This window comes from Protopterus annectens, chromosome 9.part0 (genome assembly GCF_019279795.1).
Source record: "Protopterus annectens isolate FY-2018-M chromosome 9.part0, PAN1.0, whole genome shotgun sequence".
In the NCBI taxonomy this organism is placed as follows: domain Eukaryota; kingdom Metazoa; phylum Chordata; order Ceratodontiformes; family Protopteridae; genus Protopterus; species Protopterus annectens.
The window spans coordinates 633,862,062-633,887,854 of NC_056743.1; the positions used below are offsets into that span (position 1 = coordinate 633,862,062).

General features: G+C 40.0%; 1 protein-coding gene across 1 annotated transcript in view; it reads right to left on the reverse strand.

Annotated features, from left to right (window-relative positions):
• LOC122811389 (carnitine O-acetyltransferase-like) overlaps positions 1–25,793 on the reverse strand; it is a 297,871-nt gene that overhangs the window by 60,730 nt on the left and 211,348 nt on the right. Inside the window, exons 10-12 of the mRNA XM_044083201.1 lie at positions 17,124–17,246; positions 16,184–16,319; positions 15,187–15,249 (exon numbers count right to left, since the gene is read on the reverse strand). Coding sequence (XP_043939136.1) covers positions 15,187–15,249; positions 16,184–16,319; positions 17,124–17,246 — 322 coding nt within the window. The remainder of the gene's footprint in view (positions 1–15,186; positions 15,250–16,183; positions 16,320–17,123; positions 17,247–25,793) is intronic.

The window sequence follows — 25,793 nt, forward strand, 5'->3', positions numbered from 1 at the left end:
TGTCCATGAGAGATGAAACTTGTTTTTGTGCCTCTGCCCATTGATTGTGTGGCAGGACTGGCATACCTTTTGCCTTTGGAAGGGTGTGAAAGTGGAACCTGTAGCCCTGAGAGACTATATTTAGGACCCATTTGCCCTGGGTGATCGTGTGTCAATTTTGTGAAAAACGTGCTAGCTTTCCCCCTAAGGGTGCTGTGAAAAGATAAGTGCTTGGCATTGGCAGAGGGAAGTCATTGGGACTGTTTCCTATATGGCTGTGATTTGTCTTCTCCGCTTTTGGAGGTAGAAGCACCCCATTGTTTGGGCCTATATCAGCCCTGGGGCTGTTGTCTGCCTCTAGGGCGTCTGTATCTGCCTCTTTGTGGCCTGTCTGACACGGGAAAGGACCAATTCTTAGAAGGCCAGTTCCTGCTAAATCTGGGTGGCTGTACCTGTAAGAAATCCTTCACTGTCTGCATAGATTTAGCTTTATCCTCCATTTTCTTCAACACCTCTTCTGCCTTAACACTAAAGTATCATGCTGTAATGGAGCATCCAATAATTTTGCTTTAACATGATCAGGCAGAGTCTGTTCCTTTAACGAAGCATGCCTTCTAATAACAGAACCTGTTACAGTGGCCCTACAAGAGGCCTCCAGCGAATCATAACCACATTACAAAGTATGTTTTCCCACTTGTTCAGCTGCATGAAATAAATCCTGCAATTCCTTGTTCTCAGAACATTCAGAATTTGTCAACATTTTCTGTTTTAACAGAGACATAAGTATTGCTGATATTTAAGCACATGAAGCTGACAATTTAAAGCCCTTACAGCCAAGGTAGCAGAAGTATAAACTTTTTTCCCCCATCTGTCCAGTGCCCTTGAATCTCTATTTGAGGGGACAGAGTTTTTTGCAGTAGTAGCCTTGACCCCTTTGGGACCCTGAGAAATAGTTTCTGGGTCAGCAGCAGGGTTTTTATATAGAAATTTATGAGAATCTGGAACCCTGCAGTATCTGTCTGGCTTAACAGGTGCAGGAGGTAGAGAGTTGGGAGACAGGCCGGACTCCCAAAAATACATCTACAATGTCTAGAACAGGTGGAATAGCAAGAGGTCTGTGCTGAGGTAGTAGAAGAAAGTCTCTGAGCCTTTTCTTAGAATCTGAATAATCTTGGCTTGCACAGTGGAAATGCTCCCTCATGGTATACAGGGTTTCCCCAAATGAGTAATCCTCAGGAGGAGAAGCTGAAGGAATGGATTCTTCAGCATCAGAATCCTCATAGGGAGGAACACAGTATCCCTGTTCTGAAGAGGAGTCAGAGGAAATGGAAACCTGATCAGAGGAATTATATTCAGTATCCTGCCTAGGCCTCTTATCAGGAGGGGGATGGGAACCCCTGATCAAAGTAATTAGGTCTTCGGCCATTTTAAGCATCTGTTTCTTAGGCATGGAAGTCTGTCCTGGAGAATGCTGTACTTGTTTCCTTGTCTTTAAAACTGTTTTAGTCTTTGTCTTGGATGCTGAAGATGGCTTGATATAAAGCTGTGTAGGTCTGAAAACACCCTCGAAAGCCAATGCCAGCTCAGCGGCTCCGGACCCATCTGAGGGATTCGTTTCCAAAGCCCCAGTACCTTGAGTATCCAGAGGCCTAGTTGTTCCCACGTGGGAGTCGGAGGCGGCCTGTGGCTCTGAGGTAGCGGGTGTCAAGGGCTGCGAAAGCGCCTCACTGAGAACCGGCAACTGGCCTAGAAGAGGCTTCGTTGTCGGTTTTGGACCTCGGATGCCTGTCCCTTTCTTTTTCCTTGCGCTTTTTATGAATTCCGGTCGTCGGTTGTTCTGACGGCATTATATAGTTAAACCTTCGGCCACAGTAATGAAAAGCAAAATCGTACCAACGCTTAATAGTGCGTTGGTTAAATCTAGCACATAACTGACAACTAGCTATGTCGTGGTTAGGGCCTAGGCAAGGAATACAGTAAGAATGAAAATCCCTATGAGGTATTTGCTTCCCACAAGAAATAGAATTAACTTTTTCTGCCATCGGTCTGCAGCAAGAAAAAAATTTTCCCCAACAGGGTACTTAGCTTTATAGAAGACTTCGGATCTGAAATTCAATTTTGAAAATCTCAGGAGTCGGCCAACCGGCTCTTGCTTCGGGCACCGCGCGGCAAGAAAGACTGAAGAAAACGGCGTTGGCTGCATCTTTTATACCCCTGGCGCACTGACATCAGGGAAGAGGTGACAGCAACAGATGCCGGACCAGGACTTTGGAATTCAGGCCGACTGCGGGTAGCCTGCCAGCAGGATAACCCAAGTATAATGACTGCAACAGTGAAACACGATGAACATCTATCAATACACAAACTTAAAATCTCCATTTCTCATTACATGCATGTTGACAAAGCCGATGACTTAAGTTTATTTCCATAACTAGAAGTATTTTTTTTATTGCGTGCTGTTAAAGCCCTGATTAATTATTGGATGAGATTATTAGCTGGCAGTTTTAAGTGAGCATTGATTGTATCAGCAATTAAGAAAATCACTGTTTTGAAAGTCTAGCAGATTTGTTTGTAAATCTGTTTATGCAGATAGCGAAGTGCAGGTGCTGTTAACTACATGAACGTGAGTCTGTGTAAGGAATCTGATGTAGACAACCTACACGTATCATTGTTCTTAGTTGTCCGAATATTATGATTTATTGGAGTCTGTTGTAGATTAAAGGGTATGCTTGTATGAAAATGTTTGCCTGAAGCACAATAAAATTAAAGCTGTGGTGTATACTTGTAGTTTCCTTCCTCTTTTCTGTGTTTTGCTTGGAATTTGAGGAGTACTGTCTGCATGAAATCGTTCTACACTCCATGGTAGTAGTAAACTGCTTTATCCAGCAAATTATTTTATTTGTAGACTTGGGTCTGCCTAAAATAGATGATAGCACCCTATGCACAGATGAACGTTTTGTCTGTAATCTTTTGTGCAGTTTAATTTAGCTGGTTGCATTTATTTTTGTAAGTATTTCCTGTGTTATGCAGTCAGTCTATTCTTCCGGTTTTTGGTTACAGGGGAACAGCAGGAAACCCAGGCTGTCTAAAGCTGAGCCCCAAGCTCTGCTTAAATGTATGGTCAACAAAGCAGTGCTATTTAAATGTTTAAGTATTTACTATAAGGAAGTAATGTATTTGACTCGTAAAATTGCAGGCTCTGTGTGGCTCCATTTAGTGTGCATGTGCGGTGCAACTGCATTTCACATTTACATAAATGGAGCAGCATCGCACCCACAATGTTGAGAGTCATGGTTATTAGTTAGGGTAAATAATAATTTATGGATTTTGTTTATTTATATTATAGTTTTTAGCTGCAGCCCCCTTAATGGTGTTAGACAAAAACAGGCTACTCATTTTCTTGGATTTAGCTTTTTTCCTCCAATAAATCATACAGTACCAATTCCAGACAGGCTGGCATGGTGCTTGACTTCAGAGACACTTTCCTTTCTTGCTGCAGGCACTGGAAACTGATATCAGGAGATGAAAAAGGCAGTGAACGGAGACACTTCTCCACCCTGAGTATTGCTTTTTGGTATCAGTGTTTTACATTACAGTGTGCATGGATGTTGCTGTACTGGCTCACAGTGACTTGTGGTCCTGTTTAAACTGCAGATATGAAATGTATTGCGTCTCTCAAGGTTATTGTCCTTTGTTTAGCCTAAGTTATTTATTGTTGCATAGCATAAGGTAAACTGCAGATGACATGTATAATACTTATGTGACTGATGCAAACTTTGTAACTGATCCTTTTGTTGAAAAAAGGGCTTTCTCTTGCGCACACACACAGTCTCAACTGTCCAGATTTGTGCATCATATTTTTAGTTGTTTTTTCATAAAATTGAGGTACTCTGGGAAGTCATTACAGATTAAAGTCAGAAAATGATGACAGACATTTCAGTTTCAGACTTCATAATCTTCAGAAAATTCATGCTAACACAAAGTCTACTATTCTATCAACTTTTTAGGTTTAGAGCGCATGTCTGTTTCTCCCCAGAGCATAATGACAGGAAGCCACATGGTAGCTGGTATTTAAACGTGTGTTTTTGGTGTATTACAGCCATTGTTGCTATTCTATCTGAAAGTCAAGTCCACGTAGATATTACTATTATTATATTAGTAATTATTACATTTTAACCTAGTAATGGACGCATGGTTGAAAAGGAATCCAGCGAAAAGGCAAGTCACTGCAAAGGAAACTAGAAGGAACTACCACACTCGATATAGACAACAGAAGTAAAATTGATGAAAATCCTTCAACAAGTTTTCAATTATCAAAACAACAAAAGGTAGTTAGAAAATATGATCCTGACTATTTAAAATACGGATTTACGTGGAATGGTGACAAAGAAGATCCATGTCCGCACTGCATTATTTGCTATGAAATTCTCAAAAAAAAAGAGAGTATGCGACCAAACAAATTACTTTGACATACTGAGACAAAGCATGCAGATTTGAAAAACAAGCCACTTCATTTTTCTGAAAGCAAACTAAAAGAACTGAATTCATCAAAAATGTGCTTTCTCATTTCACCAGTATTTATGAAAAAAGCAATGCATGCCTCATATCTCATTTGTGAACTGCACAATCTGGTAATCCTCACACCATTGGTGAGTCATTAGTACTCTCAGAGATAAAAGATGCTGTTGGAGTTATGTTTGGTGAAAGAGCTTGAAAGAAGTTGAGTTAATTCCACTTTCTAATTACACATCTGCCTGCAGAATCGATTAATGTCCAAGTGGGTGGAATATTATCTTATCAGCAGAGTTAAGGCAAGTATTTTTTTTTTCTCTGCAACTGGATGAGTCAACAGATGTACAAGGTTTGTTCCATATAAAACGGATAAAAACAATGAGCTGCAGGAAGATATATTATTTTGTGAACCAATTGTTTGAGGTACTGATGAGGCAGCATTTCAAACTCTATGCTTATGTAAAATTGAAGGCACTGCACTGGATGAATTGTGTTGGTTTATGTACATTCGGTGCATGGACAATGTGTGGTAAAAATAGAGGCGTTGTGTCATGTGTTTTTTAAACTCAGTGTTGTGTCTTGCGTTCTTAAACTAAGTCCAAATGCGTCATGGACTCACTATAGTCTTCATAGAGAAGCATTAGTATCTAAAACTATGTCAGATGATTTGAAAAACGTTTTAAACACTGCTGTGAAAATAGTAAATTTCATCAAGACTAGGCTATTATAGTCACGCTTACTTGAAAAACTGTGCAAACAGATGGGAAGTTTCCATAAATCTCTTCTTTTGCAATAATGAATTATGTTGACTGTTAAGGGGCAAAGTGCTAACAAGACTTATCAAACTCTGCGAAGAAGTTGCAATGTTTCTGGATGGACACAACTATTATGCAAAATCTTTGTATGATGAGACGTTCGTTCTGAAGATCACTTATTTGACACATCTGTTTTCTAAATTAAACAAACTAAATTAATATTTACAAAGAATGGATGGGGCTGATATATTTGCGGTACATGATAAAATTCAAGGTTTTACCATAAAATTTTATTTATGGAAAAAAATATTGAAGACTGAAATTATGATTGTTCTGAGACATTCGCAACTTTTATCATTGAAAATGAAGTGACATCAACTGACAACAATCTCTGTAAAAGTTGCACATCTAGACTTGTTTTAAGAAAGTTTCCATTATTATTTCAGTTAAGAAATGAAAAACTATGAGAAAAACATCTGGATCGTTAATCCATCTCAGACTGATGTGGCTACCGGTATATATCTATGAAGGCAGACGAAGAACTAATTGATTTGTCCGAAGACACTTCATTGAAACTGAATTTTGATCGTAAAAAAATGATACAGTTTTGACTGTCAGTTCAAAACACGTACATCACTCTTTCAACCACAAGGGTGTTGCTTCCTTTTACTACTTTGTACATGTGTGAAGTTGGACTTTTGGCAATGATAGGAATTAAAAACAAATTTCAAATTAACTTCAATTATCAAGCATCTTGCATCTAAAATTAAAAAAATGTCAATGTGGTCATCAAAGATGTCATCAGCAAAAACAGAACACAAGCTCATTCTTCACATACACCTCATTATGCATGTGACTAATAATGTTATATATTACATTTAAGTGTATCAATTAAAATTTTAAAAGTAGTTGAGATTTTTTTTTTATTCATCCCCCTTCCTTTTAAAATATGCAATACAAGTGAGTAGTGGGCCATGAAAACTTACCGTTTTTGAAAGTGAGTCTCAGCCATAAATGATTGGGTGCCACTGTGCTAGATGACTTTTTTTACCTAATCACTCCTGCTAGACTACTTTAAAAAGAGAGACTACTGCAGTAGGTGTTGTATATAATGTCTGAACAAGGCTTTATATTTCTCTGCCTGTATGGTCTTTCTTTCTAATGCATTAAAGAAAAGCTGCAAGTTTTTCTTCTTTACATATCCATAAATCTGATTTTAATACAAAGGCCTACATTTTCTGAGTAAAAAAGCTATTGCTTTACAACTTATATCGGCACTATCGTTCTTTTAGTCCTTGGGTGTTATCTATCCTTGTGAGATATACGCACAACGTATGACAGTAACAACATTTTGACCCTTGCCAGACAGAGCTCATTACAGGAAATGAAGGAGTCTACGCAGAGAAATAGCATCATTTATTTCTGTATTCCTAGAAACAGCCAAAAGGAATTTTCCTTCTTCAACATAAATGGCTCAAGAATACCTCAGGATGCAAATTAAGGAGTGTGCAAAGATACAGGTAGCGAGATGCTCAGTCTTTTCAAAGCCTAACTTAAAAGGAAACATTTACCATTTTACCATAATGACCCTCAATTATTTTAAATTGTTTACACAGATCAGTCTACAAGAAGAGAACTAACATTTTTATAGCCGTAAACTTTACCATTACTACTAATCTTATCAGCAACACAAAATTTTCATAAAAGGTCTACTAAAAAAAGACACTGCAATAATGACAGAGGCCATGGCTACTGAACACCCTGTTAGTAGTATTACAGTGGGTCATCTTGGACCTGCCCTCGGAAAAGAAGATCCCCTCCACACCGCTCAATAAAACCACCTTGCTGTTAACATTCCTGTCTTCCTCTGTAAGACATTTTATTATTTATTTATTTTACATTTGTTGACCGGGATAGTCCGACTGGATACATGTCTATTTGAACTAAGCCTAGTAAGAATTACTGGCACATGAAATAACATGGTCAAGTACCTAGCAAAAAAATTAGAGCAGAAAAAAAATTCAGCTAAAGAAAACACAAAAAAAGAAGGTATGTGGGGATAAGAAGAGCAAGGGGTCTGGCTACAGAAATAAGGAAATGAACACTACTGCACACAAACACAGCTACATATGACATTACTAAATAAGATTCCTTTGTACTCTGAATATCTTAAAATAGCAAAAGGGAACACATGCCCTAAATAGCTAGTCTGGTAGTATCTACTGCAAAGACAGGACAATTAGAAACATTAGAACAAGGGTCACATAGGTTCATAGGTTCATACTAGGCTATCTGTCCTAGGGCACTTACAAGCCTAGCCAGAGTATGTTTGGCTTTCACCACCCCTTGGAATGAGTATACTGTGCCCATTTTAAGGTTTAGTTTACTGTACCTCTGTCTAGCAGTGACACAGAGGTGACGATCTCCCATCCACTCGTCAAGATTTCTCTTGAAGAGAGTCAGTGAGGGGCTCTGCCTAACATGGACTGGGATTTTATCCCAGAGTGAAGGGAGCCTCTGGGTTATGAATCTGTCCCTCAAGCATGTCCTATTTATTTCTGTGCTGAGGTTCAAATCTCTCGCGTAGCTCTGGTGGATTTGGATTTTCTGAGGTGGAGCATGTCCATTAATTCCGGGTTGGACATGGCCTTGTACGTCAGGCATAGATCGCCTCTGAGTAGGCGGTATGCTACTGAATAGAGCTGGAGTTTCTTTAGCCGGGCAGCATACGACATATGTTTGTTTGAGTCCCTTGATCCTCTTGGTGAGGTACTTTTGGGGTCTTTCCAATTGCTGCAGGTGTCGGGTAAGGTACATCCCAAATGGGACATTGTACTCAATTATGGGCCTGATGAGGGAAGAGTAAAGGGGCACAATGACCTCTCCTGATCTAGATGTGAATCCCTTCATGATAAGGTGGGCAATATAGAAGGTGTTTCTAACCACTTTGGCAATGCGAGTGTCGAACGAGAGGTTACTGTCAACTTGGGTCCCTAGGTCCCTAATTACTTCTTCCGTACCTGATGGATTACCACCTATGTGGTAATTTGTGGGCACTTTGTTTTTCTCAAAGGGTATGACTATACACTTTTTGGCGTTGAGTTTAAGGCCATGGCTCTGGCACCAGTTTTCCATTTCTATGAGACCCTTTTGAAGGATGCTTGTGTCTGCTGGAGAATCAGTTATGATGCCCAGTTTGCAGCCATCTGCGAACTTGGTCAGCCACAATCCTCCCACGTTAGCCTGTACCTCAGAAAAATAAATACCGAACAAGAGAGGTCCCAGGACCGAGCTCTGTGGGACGCCACTTGTGACTGGTTTAGAGTCTGACATGGCTCCAGCAATTCTGACCTTGTGGGTTCTGTCCTTGAGCCAGTTTGCAACAGATCTTATGACATAGGGGTTTATATTTAAGCTGGAGAGCTTGTCTAAGATGCCCGAGTGGGGTATTGTGTCGAAGGCTTTTGCAAGGTCAAGGTAGGCTGTGTGAACTACCTTACCCTTTATCAATGGCCTTGGAGACTGTTTCAAAGAAGTCGACCAGGTTCAAGAGGCAGGATCTGCCCTTAACAAAGCCGAATTGGGTAGTATCCAATGTATGTAGGTCCCCAATGTCTTTGTTTATGAGTTCCATAATGATCCTCTCCATAGCTTTGCAGACCAGGCTCGTCAAGCTTATGGGGCGGTAGTTTCCAGGGTCCGTAGAAGCACCTCCTTTATGGAGTGGGACCACTGTTGCTGTACGCCATTCTTTGGGTACATATCCTGTAGTAAGGCTGAGATTAAACAGCAGCCTTATGTGTGGGTTTAGCTCTTCTTGGAGTTCATGTAGCACGCAACCTGGGACACCGTCTGGTCCCATCGATGCTGTGTTTTTAGCTTTGGAGAGGGCGGCTCTCACCTGGGCATCTGAGATGTCAGGGAGGCAACACTGCTGGGATAGATATTTGTCCTTTGGGGATTTGCACTGAACCTGTCTGCTAGTATGTTGGTAATGTCTGTGGGTTCAGTGTATTTTTTGTCATTTTGGACTAACTCTGAGCATATCTGGGAGTTTCCACCCAGGTTTCTAACATAACTAAAGAAAGCCTTGTGATTGTCTTGTGCAATTTTTCTCTCAAAGTTGGCCTTGGATGATTTTATGAGTGTTCGTAGTTTTTTGCTAGTACTGATCAGAGATGCCTTCCCTTTTAGGAATTTTGCTCCATCATGTAGTAGCTTCCTCCTTCTGTTGTATAGCTTACTAATGGCTGGGGTCCACCAGACAGGTCGCCTGCCTTTGGGGGAATGGGTCTTGGTTTTATTTGGGATTGCATGATCCATGCATTCCTGTAGGTGTCCATAGAATGCGTTTATAAAGGATTCAGCAGAGTGGGCTGTGATTTCCACTGGCCCGGGGGCTTTGAAGGATTCCACTTCGGTCTTAAGAAGTATGAAGTCAGCTTTTGAGAAGTTCTTCACTGTGGTCTTCTGTGTTGGGGGTGGGGGCGGGATGTGGATTTCCAGGGAGATTAATTTATGGTCCGATCTTACCAATGAGGGGTATACTTCTGGTATGGAACATTGTGTCCCCATGTTTGTGATGATCAGGTCTAATATGTTTTCCCCTCTTGTGGGAGAGGTGATTAGTTGTTCCATAGCATTTGAGTTTATGAATTCTAGGAACCTTTGCGCTACGGTGTTGGGGCTTGAGTAATGCTCCCAGTCTATGTTTGGGTAGTTGAAGTCCCCCAATATGATGGTGTTTGGAGAGACCTTCATATTCTCCAGTGTCTTTAGGAAGGCTGAGTGGGGTTCCTGAGTTTGAGAGGGTGGTCTGCAGCATGCTACAAACTGGAGGGCAGTTTTGCCTACTGTTAGTTGCACATGGATGGTCTCTGATGCTTCGTGCATTGCCACTAACCTGGAGGTGTGGGTATCCTTGATGAATATGGATACTTCCCCTCCTTTTGTAGTTCGGTCCAAGTTCTGGGGCTGAAAAGCATGATATGAGGCATAACCTGGTAGTGCTGGGGTGCTCTCGGGAGCCTTGAACCAGGTTTCTGTCACTGCACAGACATCGATGTTCTCCATACTGAGGAGGGCTTCGAGAGCATGCATCTTGAGGTTTAGACTTCTGGCGTTGAGCAGCATTACCATTCGTTTCTTTCTACTTGTGTTTTTTAGGGAGGTGGGTTTGTCTTTTGAGCCTTGCCTAAAAAAGGCACTATGGGGTGGCAAGAGCCTTTGCCAATATCCGAAAGCCCAGGTGTGACAGGTGCAAGCCGTCCCTTGTGAAGCAGCGTGGCTTGGCGAGCATGTCATCCCAAGCAGACAGACATTGGATCCCCTTAGAATGACACCAATACTCAAGCCAATTGTTAAAATTGATCATTTTGTCTTTGTACTGTGGCACCATTCTTGGTGAGGGTATGATGCTGCTTAAGGTCAGGGTCATACCGGCCTGGGCTACATAATCAGAGAGCTCCTCTATGTCTCTTTTCATGTAGTCCAGGGAGGTACATCTCAGGTCATTCACACCAGCATGGACAATGACTGAGTCATATTTTGTACCTGCTTTGGAGTGACCTGAGTGCTTGTGTCATGTAGCGGATTCTAGCGCCCAACAGGCAGCTTACTGTGACCTTTTCCTTGTTCAGCCTGGTGAGCGGGACGTCAGTATGTCTGACTATAGAGTCACCTATTACAAGTGTATCAGGTATGTTGTTTAGCCTTAAGGGCTGTGGCTGTTTGGCACACTGACTTTGTGAGCTATGTGTTGCCTGTGTTTTGTTTTGAGGTAGTGGTTGCTTGGATGTCTGCTTTGGAGGTCTCTGTTGCTTTGGCAGATTTTTATTAAGAGCCTCCGAGTATGTTTTTGTGTGTTTATGTGTTTGGTTTGCAGTTGTGGTAGGTCTATGTGAGACTGGATTTGTGGTGTGTGTGGTTACCTCCTCCTCCTGACTGGTTATGCCAGTACTGAGTCGAGAGAGCTCAGCCTCCAGTTTGGCTATATGGTTGCATCTCTCACATATATTTGTATTTGCTGGGAGGAGGAGAGGGTTGTCTGTGTACATGAGGCAGTTGTAACATTGCTTCAAGATTCCCAGATTCACCAGCTGAACTGGAGAGGAAGCCAGCAACTGACCTTTCGACATGCCAGAATAGTATAAAGAACTGCTATGTAACTGAATCAGAAAGGACCTATAGGGGATAGGGTACTCAAGGGGATTTTAGGAGGATGTAGTGCTTTTTTAGTTAAAATGTGCTTAACTTATAAAAAAATGCTTATAGGAGCAAGTGTGGGGCTTTTAGATTGAGAATAGAATGTTTAGATGAGAGTTAGAGCAGTTCCAAGGGAAAAAATGAAGAGCAGACTTTGTGGAGCCGAGAATAGCTTAAACCTGATTAAGTGGCGCTGCCCGATGCTGCGCTATGTGCTACAGCGGGCTTTATAGCAGGGGGTTAGAAAGAGGTAGGAAATGGCCCAAGACGGCCAATAAGCTACAAGTTACTGGACTGGAACCACTCCTTTAAGGACAGATAGGCTGCTCAGAGCTCCCCACTCCCACTGGTGAACAAAGAAGCTTCCTCCTATCCAAACAAGGATATGGGCAACACAGGAACTATGACACAGCCCAGAGATCAGCAATACCTGAAGACTCGACTATTCTAGTTCAATAAAGGCAGGAAACAAGGATATTTTATTTATTTATTTTTTTCTTACAAAGTAGCAGAAAATAGATACAGTAACAACAGTAAATGCTTTAAATCGGCTAGCGCACTTGAGAGTGTAGCCTACCAGTTAATTTAAGCAAAAACAAACTTTAAAAGTGCAAAAAAGTTCAGGAAAACCAACAGTAATGCAGTAAATCAACTCATGTTTTTAACTGATAATGATAATGACAATAAAACTGTTGCCTTGTCATCAGCACTTTCATGTCTCATTATACTACTGGCGGAGATCTTAAATTAGAGATGAAAAGTTATTCCAGTACCCTCTCCCTGCAAAATCCTTTCAAAGCCACGAAGTACTTCAAGGTTGCTCATTTCAGAAGAGCTGAGAAAGGCTACATATGTCCCCTAATAAATTTAAAGGCACCAGGGACAGATGGGCTTACATCACCTGTTTATAGTTTTTTCAGGGGGGGATGCTCATTTTTCAGGAAGCAGAAGAAAATACAGCAACTTCTGCCTCCTTAAAGAAAGAAGATAAAACTGGATCAATTACTGTGTGAGCTAAAAACCAATTAAACCTGACAAGATACAGGTTGATCCTCCTACTCTTGCTGGATACAATCCTGTTGATCCTGGTTTGGGTCAGCAGGTCTGTCAGACAGGACCTAAGTAAAGACATACATAACTAAGCCAGTGGTTAATTTGCCACAGTAATCCTCAAACTCTCTACAAATACTGGACTAATGAGGTGACCTGGCTGTTACAGCTGGTGGAGGCAGATGCTTTTAGACACCCTCTTCTTCCAGGGATACCAGCCTGACCTGTAAGCATAAGAAGGGTTCAAGGGATCAAAGAAACAGTAATCAAAGCCCATTTCCATTTTATTGGTTCATTCCCAGATCCAGGGAAATAAGAGGACCTCCAAGTACCGGTCACTTAAGACAGTTTATCCGAGCTCTACCATGCCATCTTCTGCAGGTTCATACCACAGCCTTCTGTCCTAGCCAAAGTATTGCCCTAGTCAAACTAAGACATATCACTGTAGATGCTGTGTCATGACCAGTTCTTTTCGAACTCCAGAATAAGAAAGGACCAAAATGTTTTTTACAGTGTTTGATCTACTACAAGACCTGGAGGAGATCGGAAACATAATAAAAGGGTCTAGTCGACAACCTTATTGATGCAGAAACAACAGTCTTCAATCTAGAGTGCAACATCTGAACACAAGCCCAGGAACGTTATGCACTGCTTCACAGCTGCAAGTTGTGGGTAACCTATAGCTTCTTGTCTACAACTTCTGCACAACTGAGAGCCTGGGATTCAACCTCCAAAGTGGCCACTGATGTTGTCCCCCTCTGCTGTCTGCCAAAAGAGATCCTGGATGCAAGCTCAATTTCTCATTTGTCAAGGGGAAGCTGGCAACATGTGAGAACTGAAGCCTTATCTTTTGGACAGACTTATTTTTCCTTTTAACAGTGATCTGGCACCAGCCTAGGACTCTGCGTGGGACCTTCTTTCTGGTGCCTGTGCTAAGCACTCATCATAGCTGCCATCTTCTTGGCTATATGCATTGCTACAGCTTCTCCCTTCTGCAACTTCAAGTGGCCACACTACAACAATGGCACTATGCTAGTGCTCGACATCATGCTCTTGCCCAAGCAGTGTTGGTTCATGATATGGTGGCCACATAAACACTTCAAAAGCCTTTACTTTCTATGCACTCAGTGAAAACTCTTTTTCACCTCAGACATCAAATCTGAGGTGCAAACTATGCAAACAGTAGAAAAGAAATGGGGATGGGGTAGGGGTGGGTCAAACTGCCAGGTGTGGGAGTTAGGCAAGCTCTACTAGCTCAGTGTGGGATGCCACAGTGTGCACCAGCAGGATATGCTTGCCTTAGATGTGAAAACAGAAGGCAAAAGAGGGAAAACAGCGAGCTGGGGACTGCAGGACAGGAAATCTCAATGTTTAACCGACTATAAATGACTAATGTACTACTAAACTTGAATTTATCTGAAAGAATAAGAAGTTCTCAATATTAGATCACAGGTACTCACAATCTATCAGAGTGGACCTCCTTTAATTCACAGAAAATTTCCTTTGCCTCTGTTTTACTTATTACTTAGTAACCAGGTAGGTGGACTTACCAGAGACCCTTTTCAGACCATAACTATCAAAAGTAATTTACTCTTCTTAATACTAGAAAAGTTCCATGTTGCACTACACAGAAGCAATCAACTCCAACCCAACCTACAGACACATTAAATAAACACATAAATACACAGACATAGACATGCAAAATAACAGTAACCATTTGAAATGTCAGGATACGCTAGTGGGAGTCCTGAAATATGGAGACTGAATGGCAAAGGAACGGACTTGCATTAAATCCGAAATGCAATTTCTTAGAATATTAGCTTTTCACTGAGGTATGGAGATCTTGAAGTTGGTATATAAGTTTGTGGGTAATGGGGGATTTCCTCCACATGGGGCAGGTACACGGGGGCTTCCCCCTGCAAAAAGAAGTGTTAAGGAGAAGAGCAATTTTCGCAATTTGCTCTTCAACTTGTGTTTTCAGTATATTTAGACTACCAACATTTCAACAGGGAGCACAAAATAACTAACAGCTGATTTACTTAATTATTATCTTGCTACTGATATGCAGCCACACACATTCACCATTATACTTTTACATGAACTGTAAACCTAGCTAAAGGTAGTTTAACAATTTATTTATTCCCCAGATACAGGACTGATCCACCCAGTGAAAGTTTTTAGAAATGTCCTGTGCAGGGGCACAAATGGAAACACTGTAACCGAAACTACTGTTCTGTACTGTATAGAACATACAAGATTTCAGTTACCTGCCTTAAAACAGGAAAACAACTTAAAATGGCGCAGGACTGTGAAACTGGCATTCCAGCCACCAGTCAACTACTAGCGACAAGAAGAAATGAAGGACACACCTGTCCACATAACATGAAAGCTGGGAGAGAGCTGGATTCTGCAGTCTGACAGCCCTGTTGCATTGTAAACAGTAAAACCTTGACAAAGCTATCTGCAACAGACCCAACAGCTGAAGGGTGGCAAAGAAAGGCAAGACTTTGTATTGCTGACAAGATTCACCATCGACAAAACATTTAAGTTAGTTATCACAAATCTGAAAAAAAAAAAGTGTTAACACACTGTTTTTGCTCTTCATACCAGCTTATATCTTTAGACTTGCATAATTAAAACTTAAGATGAGATTTCTACGTCATTACATCTATCTTAGCCTTCTTACCTCTTCGGTGCATTTGCTGTGGGCATCAATTGCTTTCCTCATCAATGCCAGCTTTATGTCCACCTGAAAAAAAAATAACAATTCAGTCACCGTTTTAAGATTGCTCACTACACAGAATAATCTGCCTTTTCACATATATTCTTGATGACAATATACATCTTCCAAGATGTTATTGGAGTATGCATTTTCTTCGTGGAAAACATTTACTCCAAACTATATCTTTTTATGAGGCTTATGCACTTGTTCCCAAAAATGCTCTGAGATGCAAATAAGACATGACTAACTAGTTTAACTATTAAAACAAATGTAGCTAATCTGCTTCTTTAACCTGCAATAATAAAAAAGTTACCATGGCATTAGCATTCAAAAGTTATGGCAGGGGACCAAAAAGAGGAATTCCTTCTTACTGTACAAATTTAAAAGGCCTTAAATACTAGTGTTATGAATTAAGGATAAAAATACTTGCATAGACTTGATACAGTGATTTAACACTGCACACACCTGCAAATATCTGCAACTTCATTAACAAGTAATACCAACAAAAATCTACACACACACACAACACACACAACATACCAAGGGAGGGATGGGATGCGAAGGCATATAAATTGTTTTACAGATACAGTATACCTGCATCCACAGTAATGATTTTATTTCAACAGATTTACCAGATTTAACTTTGGTCACCACTGGACTAAACATATGTCTAAAAAACTTAAATCTATTTCTCTATAGGAATTCATTTACATGGAGGACCCCAAAAGCCCACAGATTAATGACCACTAACTTGTAAAACAATAAATGATACTGAAGCACAAGCATTATAAAGAATGGTTATGACACGTTTGGTACAAGCAGTGTATAAACATCTTAAAATGATTTCCCCTACTGACAATATTATCAACTTCACAAACTGTCAGTGAGACAAAACACATGCATTCCAAATATTTTAAGTAGAATTCATGCAATCCACTATGACCATGAGAAATCACTATACCTCCTTTTCCGTATCTTCCATTGCCATCACAAACTCCAGAGCCTCCACTGTGGCAGAGCGCACAGTTTCACTGCGCCCAAGATGGAACCACCTCAGTGATGCACTCTCATTGGTGGCACACAATTCACCATACATCCTGCAAGGTGATACAAAATCACGTATAATAAATCTGTGTGAAGATGCAGCTAACATCAAAAAAGACAAACAATGCAGAAGGACACAAAGTGTGGGCTTCAACACACTTATGAATGCGTATAGGCAAGAGTTGAGGAATTAATAAGTGCTAAAACTGAAGCCCTTGGCTAAGTAGGAAAAGTGTGTACTACTGAATCTAAGATAGGATCTGGCTACATTGTGACCCTGAATAAGGGAAAGCATGTCTTAAAGGAATGAAGGAATCAGTCAATGTAAAGACAGGAATTGGAGAGTAAAGCTATGTTTACACCTAGGGCAAGTGTCACATGGAAAAAGAAACCAAATCTTGCCTACTTTGCAGTTCATGCACAAGTAAAGCCCAGTTTATTCACCTGAGTATAATTCAGGTACAGTACATTTTCTCCCTTCCTCCGACACACTAGCAATGACATAGAAATCACACAGGCAGTAGCACTGTATGGTGAAGTCCTTGGTATTAAACAGCTGGAGTGTGTTCTTTCAATATCCATCTGTTGACTTGACTGGTGTGAAAGCTCCATAATGCCAGTCCTACACTCCCTCCTCCAACTGGTCTCAATTAAACGTATGCATACTTTATGATGAATGAAGAAGGGCATTTCCAAGTATGTGAAGCTGTTTCAATAGCAACAATGAAAAAGTGCCTCCAAATGGTTATTAAAAGAATTCACATCAGTTATCAGTACAGCACTTCTCATGGCATTTATACTCCATTAAGCACAAAATACACAAAGAATCACCCCCAAAGCTGCTACTCTATTCGAACCTGAAATAAGCTAGCTGTAGAGCCACCTGGATAAAGGAGTCAGGACTCAAGTCATTCTTTTTTGGAAAACTCTTCCCAAAGTTTCGGAAAATGAAGCAGCTGATGTCCAAGTCATTGATCAATCTAGAATGAGAATAGCCAAAAAAAAAAATTAGATGGCTTACAGCAGTTTAAACAGAAAATCATTACACCGGTTTCTTTTTTTACTTTTCTGTTTCAGTCAGAAGCTCAGACAAAAGGAATCAAATATGAATAGTACAGACAAATGAATACTTAGGAAAGAAAATTCAGGTCATTGGGATGGTTCACTGAACACATTAAAAGGTAGCTGGGAAGAATTTAAAAAACTTCTCACATGCTGAGTGTATACACGTACCAATGCATTTCACGCTATTTTTGACACTTTTCTAGGCTTCACCAGATTACACCACTATGGAATGGCTACCCATTTATACCTTTCTGTACAGGTGTAACTGTCCTTTTCTTTGGTGAGTGAGTTTTATCTATACAATGCAAGACTACACAAGTCAGACACAGACATGAACTTCAGAGCATTTTACTGTTCATCACAATGCAAAACGATGAGGCTCACTTTTTTTTCTGACAGGAAAACTCCATTTGTGGATTGCATACCCACTAATGCTCCAGTTATGACAGCTGACAGGAGTATTTGGGAGTGAGTGCTCGTGTTGGAGGGGAGACAGTGAAAATGGGCACTCCTATTATGAGTTAGGAAACTCCAGTAGGTGGACATGAAAGGTGCCTTTCTGAATATAAAACCCATGTTTGCTGATACAGCAATAACCCATGCCTGGGTGTGGGTAATGCTGGATTTACCCACGGTTGGTGTGGTTTGGTCACGAGGGTGAAGCCCGAGTGGCCAAACAAAGCCAACCATGGGTAAATCCAGCATTACCCACACCCAGAAGTGGGTTATTGCTATTATACAATTACATTATTTAAGAAAAAAAATAATTACTTTTCTTAAATAATGGCATTGTATAATGCCTCCTTGCTGCCCTTCCACAGCTGTCTGGTATTCTGCGGCAGTTCTGATGTACTGCGCATGCGTATGCCTATGCAGTACATCAGAGCTGTGGGCAAAAGCAATGGAGAAAGCAAGATCTCCGTTGCTTCTTACAAACTGTCTTGCTATGTTAAAGGAGTTTAACATTGCGAGACAGCTTTAAAAAAGCAACGGAGAATCTTTTTTTAAAGCTTTCTCGCTATGTTAAACTTGTTTAACATAGCGAGACAGTGTGAAGCAACGGAGATCTTGCATTCTCCGTTGCTGTAAAAAAAAAAGAGTTATAGTAATGGAAAAAGTCCGGGCGACCGGACGTTTTTCCATTACTATAACTCTGATTTACAATGTGCACGCTGACCAATCAATGTGCACGTTTTTGAATATTAATGGGGGGTCGTTGTATAATTTGCTATTCTGAATACTACTTCAGAGATGTCTTTGGGTACACGCTGGGTTCCAATGTCACTACGTACAGATCTGTAAACAGTTTGAATACAACGCAGGGTGACTACCATTTCGAGATCCAACTTAATCCAGCAGGAAGAGAAATTATGGTTTAATTTACTCTTGGTTTGCCAGCTGACTAATTAATTTACTTATTGATTTTGCCCTTTAAAGTACTACTTTGGCAAAGGATTTTTCATTTAACGCTTTGTTGAAGGGTGGCTTGACCAGAATCGGGGCTTCATCACTGGATGAAAAAAGGGGGTATGACAGCTCCAGTGTGAAGCTTTGAGGCTACTGGAGGACACTGGATACAACATAACATATTAATGGTTAGGAAATTCAAGAGGCAGATGACTTTGAAGTGATCAAGCTCTTATTCCTTCTCTGAAGTGTTATACAGTTGTGTAATCTACAGTTTGATAAGATGGCCACTCAGACTTTGATGACTGGTTTGCAGAATGTCTGCACTCTGGGCTGAGTTTAGCATTAAGACCAGCAGGCAGTACATTTTTGGCATTTATAACTGAATTCCAATTGCTCTCTTTCTTCTAAGCATTAAGAGGAGTACATTCGTAAACAAATTTAAATTGGTGCTGGACCTGGTTTGTTGTACGTTGCATGCTGATGGTGCGAAATGCTAGTAGACAAAGATATCTTTGTTGGGTCATTGTGAGAATGGCATTTTCTACTAGGTCCTCCATATAAACACTCAAATCACTGGACAGTCTTTTGCGAGTCCTAAACAGAATTACAGTGGATTTGCTACAGTTAATAACCAAGTGCTAGTCTCATCTAAAATTGTCTGAAAGAAAAAGTCATTCTACAGTTTGCTTTAAAGTTTTTTGTGTGAAGAGTCTTGGCTAATGATAAGAATACTGTCATAAGGTATGAAACTGACCCATGGAAGGTTAAACAGTGAGATTCATTTATAACCAGTGAATAGCAACGGTCCCACGACTACGCCATGTGGGACTCCTACATAGAAAATATCATCATAAGACACATTTCTTGTATGTCAGTGGTGAATGACCTGCAAACCAAATTCACTGAATAGCATTTGGACTGCAGGCAGAGAATTTCTGAGAATTAGATGCTCGTATGTCACTTATGTACCTTACGCCTTAGAAGTAGGACATACGTCTGATGTATGGAGACTGGAAGGAGATATGGCTTTGGTATACTGGCTGGACAACAGAACCCATACTTCCATATCGTAGTTAGGAGAAGGACATGGTTAAAAGTTTCTAAGGCACATCTGAGAAAATGAGTATAGCTCCAGTAAGGTGTACCATTTCCAATGACTTGTAAATATGGTTCATAACATTGTAGGCTGCTATTGCTGCACTGCAGCCATATCTGAAGTCACATTATTTGCATTTTGATAGGTTTTCTCCTAACTGATTATACAGCTGCTTTTCTAGCAGCTAAGCAAGTGGACACAAATGGGTATGAGTCTTAAATCCGAGGCTGATTTAGGAGGAACTGTTTTTGCGACTGGCACAGCAGTGTTGTATAATCCCTGTTGTGAATTTAAAGTTATGTAAAGTTGACCCTTTAGTGAACTTTTAGGTATAATTATTGAAATTTGGAGCATTTAGAGGCATTCAATTTGCTAAGGCTTCTCGTAGTGCTTGTTTGGAGGTTGCTCTTCTAAAGTAGAATAGCAATTATCTTTTACGACATGTCAGATGTTTAGGTTTTGTGTGGGACTCTGGAGTTGTGCAAGTTAGAATGTTTGAGGGATGAGGCAATTAGTTATGATAAAATCCCTAATGGATTTATTTCAGATATTACTTGTGATTCCTAGGTTACTGGCACTTTGAGGAATTTTCATAATTGCTTAGGTGCACCTAGGAAGGCGTTCTGTCAAGCTCATATGTATATGTGGCTTTTGTTTAACTGGTGGCCATAAAGGCATTTGCTTTTAGATCTAGAATAATTTATTTAGGCATGTCATGCCTGCTTTCTCAGTTTAAAGACTTGCTTGATGTCTTCTGTTACCCAGTAGCATGACTATCTTAAAGCTGCCTAATTTTTACTGAGAATAGGCCTCCTTGGATCAGTAACAATAAGATATAGCAGGTACTCCAGGCTATTACAGGGCTGATGTCAGATTCAGCAGGGTTCTAGTGAACTGAATGAAGCTTGTTTAATAAGTTATTTTCTTGTGATTAAGAAATTGCTCTAGCTAATTTTAGAACATGCAAAAGCTTGTGGGCTTCAAATGACCAGGCATACAGATGTGGGTTATTTTATTATCCAGGTTAGATTTTTTGGGTTTGGGTATACTATAAGCTGCTTTTCATGGATGCCTTGCAGTTTAACTTCAGGACACTGAAGATACTGAGTTTTTGGCCTTTTATTCTTTGTTGAAAGACTTTAGTAGCAGTCAAACTACTGCAGTGCAGCTGATGGAGGGACATTTCCATAGGGAAAGGTACGAGAGAGAGAGAGAGAGAGAGATACGAAAAAGTGTGCATGTGCACATAAGGGTGTATGACAGATTCATAGACATTCCAAGGCCACTGACTTTCATAAACATTCTCGCCAAGCTAATACCCTCCCCCTCAGGCAGGCCCTCCTTTCTCCAGGAAAACCAGACCAGTCAAATCATGGAGTAAACTGAGCCACAGTGTTTAACATGCAGAAGACGTTTTTCAAGATTTTTTTTTTTTGGGGGGGGGTGTGTTGGGTCATAAATCTATTCCTCCATAATGTTTTATTTAGCTGATAAAGATTCAGGTCCCTGGTTCTTGTATTGGTGGAGATACTGCACTTGCGGAGAAAGAGGAGGGCCACAATAATTCGAGTCTCTAATGGTGCAGTATAAGAGGCAAAGAACTCCCTTCAAAAGTCTATAAGACGATGAATAAAAGGATACAAGTTCCAGACTCTCGTATATTTGACTCCATGATCCATATTCCAAGTATCAAAACTTTTAACACCTGTCATAGTGTTAAAATTGAATCACAAAGATACAAATATACATAAAAATCGAATCACACAGATTTGAAAAAAATTTTTTTGCAGTGGGGCAAGCCACCTCCTGTTACTTATACACACCAACTCCAAGGCCGCACTACACAGTGGGGAATGGGAACATTTGTGATCCCCACTGTACATCAATCTTGAGCACATAAACAGTGGCAAAGTTCAAAAAGTTAGCTTTCTAACAGTGTAGCCGATCATTCAAGAGCTCGAATGCTATTATACATATATACATACACACACACACACACACACACACACAATATATACATACATATATGCATTAAAACAATAAACCAGAATTCCGGTGTAATAAGTAAACTTTTATTTCAAAAAAAGAGAGCTAAACCAGTTTTGCTTGTACAAGCTTAGTCAACGATAAGCTGCATTATTAACCAGATCAGGTCAGTATGTATTAGGGAATTAGGGAACATGCGTTTTGTTTTTTTTTTAATTAAGAATGCTTGGATGGTGAGGATTGAAGAATGTTTCCACTTGTTCTGGAAATTCATCTGTTGCTGTAGAAGCAGCTGTACTGTTGCAGGGTATGAAGGAGTACAATGTTCATCCAAGAGTCATGACTCGATGATGGCAAGGACTGTGGAATCGTTCTGTTTGACACAAAACCCCGTACTGCCCATTTGTTGTTGCTACTGATGGCAACAGACACCACTGTAATACACTTAGATTTAGTTAGTTAAGAGTAGTCTCTGGTACTGTTTATGGTAGTAGGTGAACCTGGCAAATTCTACATCTCCCAAATTAAGCAGTATTATTCTGGAGAAAGAAAGCATTGGCAGTGTTTAACCTAAAAAGTGCTTTTGCCTTCTGTGTCTTGATTGTTCAGTATTTGTGCAGATACCGTGTTTTAGGTGGTTGGGTCATCAGGAATGTATTATGCTCATCTGCGTTTTTTTATCAGAATCTCCAGTTTCTTCTCACATCCTAAACACATGGGTTCATTGGTAGATACTACACAATCAGTGTGCACACCATTACAAACCTAACCAATAACCATATTCAAAAGTTCCCTTTAGCCTTAAGGAGGGCAATACAAGACAGATGGGAATGTAAGGCTGCCAACTGAATAAGTTTACCTTGAAGGTGGTAAAAGTGTTCCTTTGATTGACATGTAGTGAAAGTGTGTTTCACAGGTAGGGATACACTGACATATGAATCTCACACACTAGTGTGTCTTATTTGTTAATGGATGTGAAGTTCCTTTAACCTGTTACCTGGAAAAAAATGTTTGTTCAGTGAAGAACAGGAAGTCAAAGAGGCTTGAATCTTCCGTGACTTGAAAAATCAGATTCAGATACTCAAAGAGGAGTCGATATGAAAGTGTAGAGGGCAGGCAGTCTGTCCTGATAACCAAGATTTTTGAGACCACTGATCTTTTTGTTTAAGAACCTCTGAAGTATTTCAGGTTGAATGATATGTTTAGACAAATACATGACAAAAGTGACATTTTATTTATGATATATGAAAAACATGGAATTAAGATTTCTTTGAATATAGATGCCTTTGAAAATAAGATGAGCCAGGCAGAATGCTTTCCTAAATACTGCAGAGACACTGATGGTCAAGGGATACTCAATAACAGTGTGCCTAGATTTGACTGGAGGAGTGTGTCACTAACAAGGTATGAGATAATACTCTGATTACCAAAATTAATCATACTGCATTTTTTCACATTCAATTTGAGATCATTGTCTTTGCACAGATTACTAACATAGTCTAGCACAAGCTGGAGTATTTGTCAGGGCAAGATTGAATGACAACTCCCAGTGTACAATCAGCTGCAAACTTCCTCCTGGTTCTGTGAGACAACCAGTTAGCTTTCCACCACACAACTTAAGAATTTATATTTAGGTTTACAATTTTATCAATAATATCTGCATGAAGAATAGTGTCAAACCTTGGCCAGGTCCAGATATGCTTTAGGTACTGAATAACCACTATTCACTGCTTTGGTGACCTTTTCAAAGAAATTAATCTGGTTACAGATGCAGAACCTGCATTTGACGAAGTCAAATTGACGAGGATCACGGTTAACTTATTTTCAATGTCCAGATAAAGAGGCCTGAGATTGCATATTCCATAGATTTACTCATGAGGCTAGTGAGACTAATGGGTCCAGAGTTATGAGGATCTGTTTTTGGGCCACCCTTGTATAACGGCATTACAATAGCTATCTTCCAGGCTTCAGGAATGCAATCAGTGGAGAAGCTTATACTAAAGAGGTTAAATAGAGGTTCAGATAGATCCTAGCTGACACTAATAATCAGGCAACCTGATATAGTAACTGGTCTCATGAATGAAATATTCTTACAGTTGACAGGATTTGTTTCAAAGTAGCTGAAAGTGGTGACTGTGATTGGGGAGTCTATGGAAGAGTGATAACTGAGAGTTTTCTAACATTTGCAAGTGCTAAATCTGTGAGATAGGATATTAGCAGTTTCCTTTGGGTCAGAGTGGGCTGTATTACTGTGGGCTATCTGCAAACATTAATAAGTGTTAGTTTTTAAATTCCAGTCACAATTGAAGATCTGTACTTAATTTTGGTTTTATTGGCTATTTTATTTTCATATTCATCTTTAAGCTTCCAAATGGTTCCCTTAAGCTCTTTGTTGGTTTGCCTAAGTGTGCTGTTAAGTGGAGAGAGACTCCTTGTAAGTATTAAGCAATTTTTCTCCTTTCATTATCCAAATTCCTTGCATAGGTATTCCACCACAGAGGTTTATTTTTATATTTTATTGCATTTGATGTCCCTTACCAGTCAACTGACCAGGTTTTGGAGGGATGCCCCTAATGTGTTCTCAGACTTTTGCTCCATCCCTCCTAAAACTGTAAAATAGTAGTAGCATTTAAAAGACATGCCTATGTTAAGGTTTTTTCCCTAATTATTTTTTTCTTTGTCTAACTGTTGTGGTAAAAGTTGAGAAGTATATTTGGTGTAAATAGGGACTGCCTTATCAATAAAACTATTTAAATGGTAGCAACAGTCAGAGGCATAGGCACAGGCTTTAGAAACGGGATCCATCAGAGGAGTATTACAGCAAAGTTTATTTAGGTCACCAAGTATGTGAATTCCACTTGCTTTTGAAAGGTTCCTAAACACAGAAGTATATGCAGGGTAAGTGCCACCAGTTTTAAAGGAAATAAATAACTGACTTGTGGTCTCATTTAACAAGTGAGGATTATAACAACATAAGGAGGTGTGCATGTAGGGGTCACAGTTGTGAGAATAACATCAGTGACATCTGGGCCCTTAGTAGGATGATTAAGAATTGTACAAGCAGGTTAGCATTAATAATGTCAAGGTAGAGTTGAGCATGACAGCCACTGGCAGTGTAGGTCAGCCAGTTTACTGATGGATAGTCAAGTCCATCAGTAGAAAGGTGTTGGGTTTAATGAGGATTTCAGCCAAGGTGTCATGCTCAGAAGGGGCAAAGATGGTGTTCTATATCGAGCTATTAAGGGATTAGTTAATCATGTGTAAAGAGATTTGGAAATCCAGGTGCTCAAATTTGGAATCACACAGAATTTGTTGTGAAGTGACAAATACTGACATGACAGCAGATAAAAATAGGGGTGTGTGTGTGAATGCACATCTTGTGACTTACTAGCATCCAACCAAGGGCCAATTCCATGCCCTATGTCAGCTGCCTGCTGAAACAGGTTCCAGATTTTCCACAATCCTGAAGGGGATGAAGCTAACAACTGAAAATTAACAGATTTCTTAAAAATAATGCCTAAGAATACTGTTTAAATCAGCCAGTAATGAACTTACTAACAATAAGTATAATGACATACTAACAATAAGTTTTTTAATCATTGTAATCTGTAATAGTATCTAGTCTAAACATCATTTAAGCAGACACATTTTAATTTATCTGCTTTTCAGTCAAAAAATAGAAAATATTTGAAATTGTTTTGATATCATTCTATGATTCCACCTTAACTTTTGTCACTAATGATATGGGATTCAAATAAAAACCAGAGAGACACTCTGTCAATTTCCCACATGGATTTTTCCTAACACATACAATCCAGATGCCTACCTTCAAAATTACTACAACAGACTTGTACAGAAGTGTGATGGTTTTATGTGAATCACAAGCTGAGCTGCTGTACTCTAATGTAAGCCCAGCCCAAAGAACTGTTGTTACGGATCCATTATGTGACCTAGTGCAGGCTACTCGGCA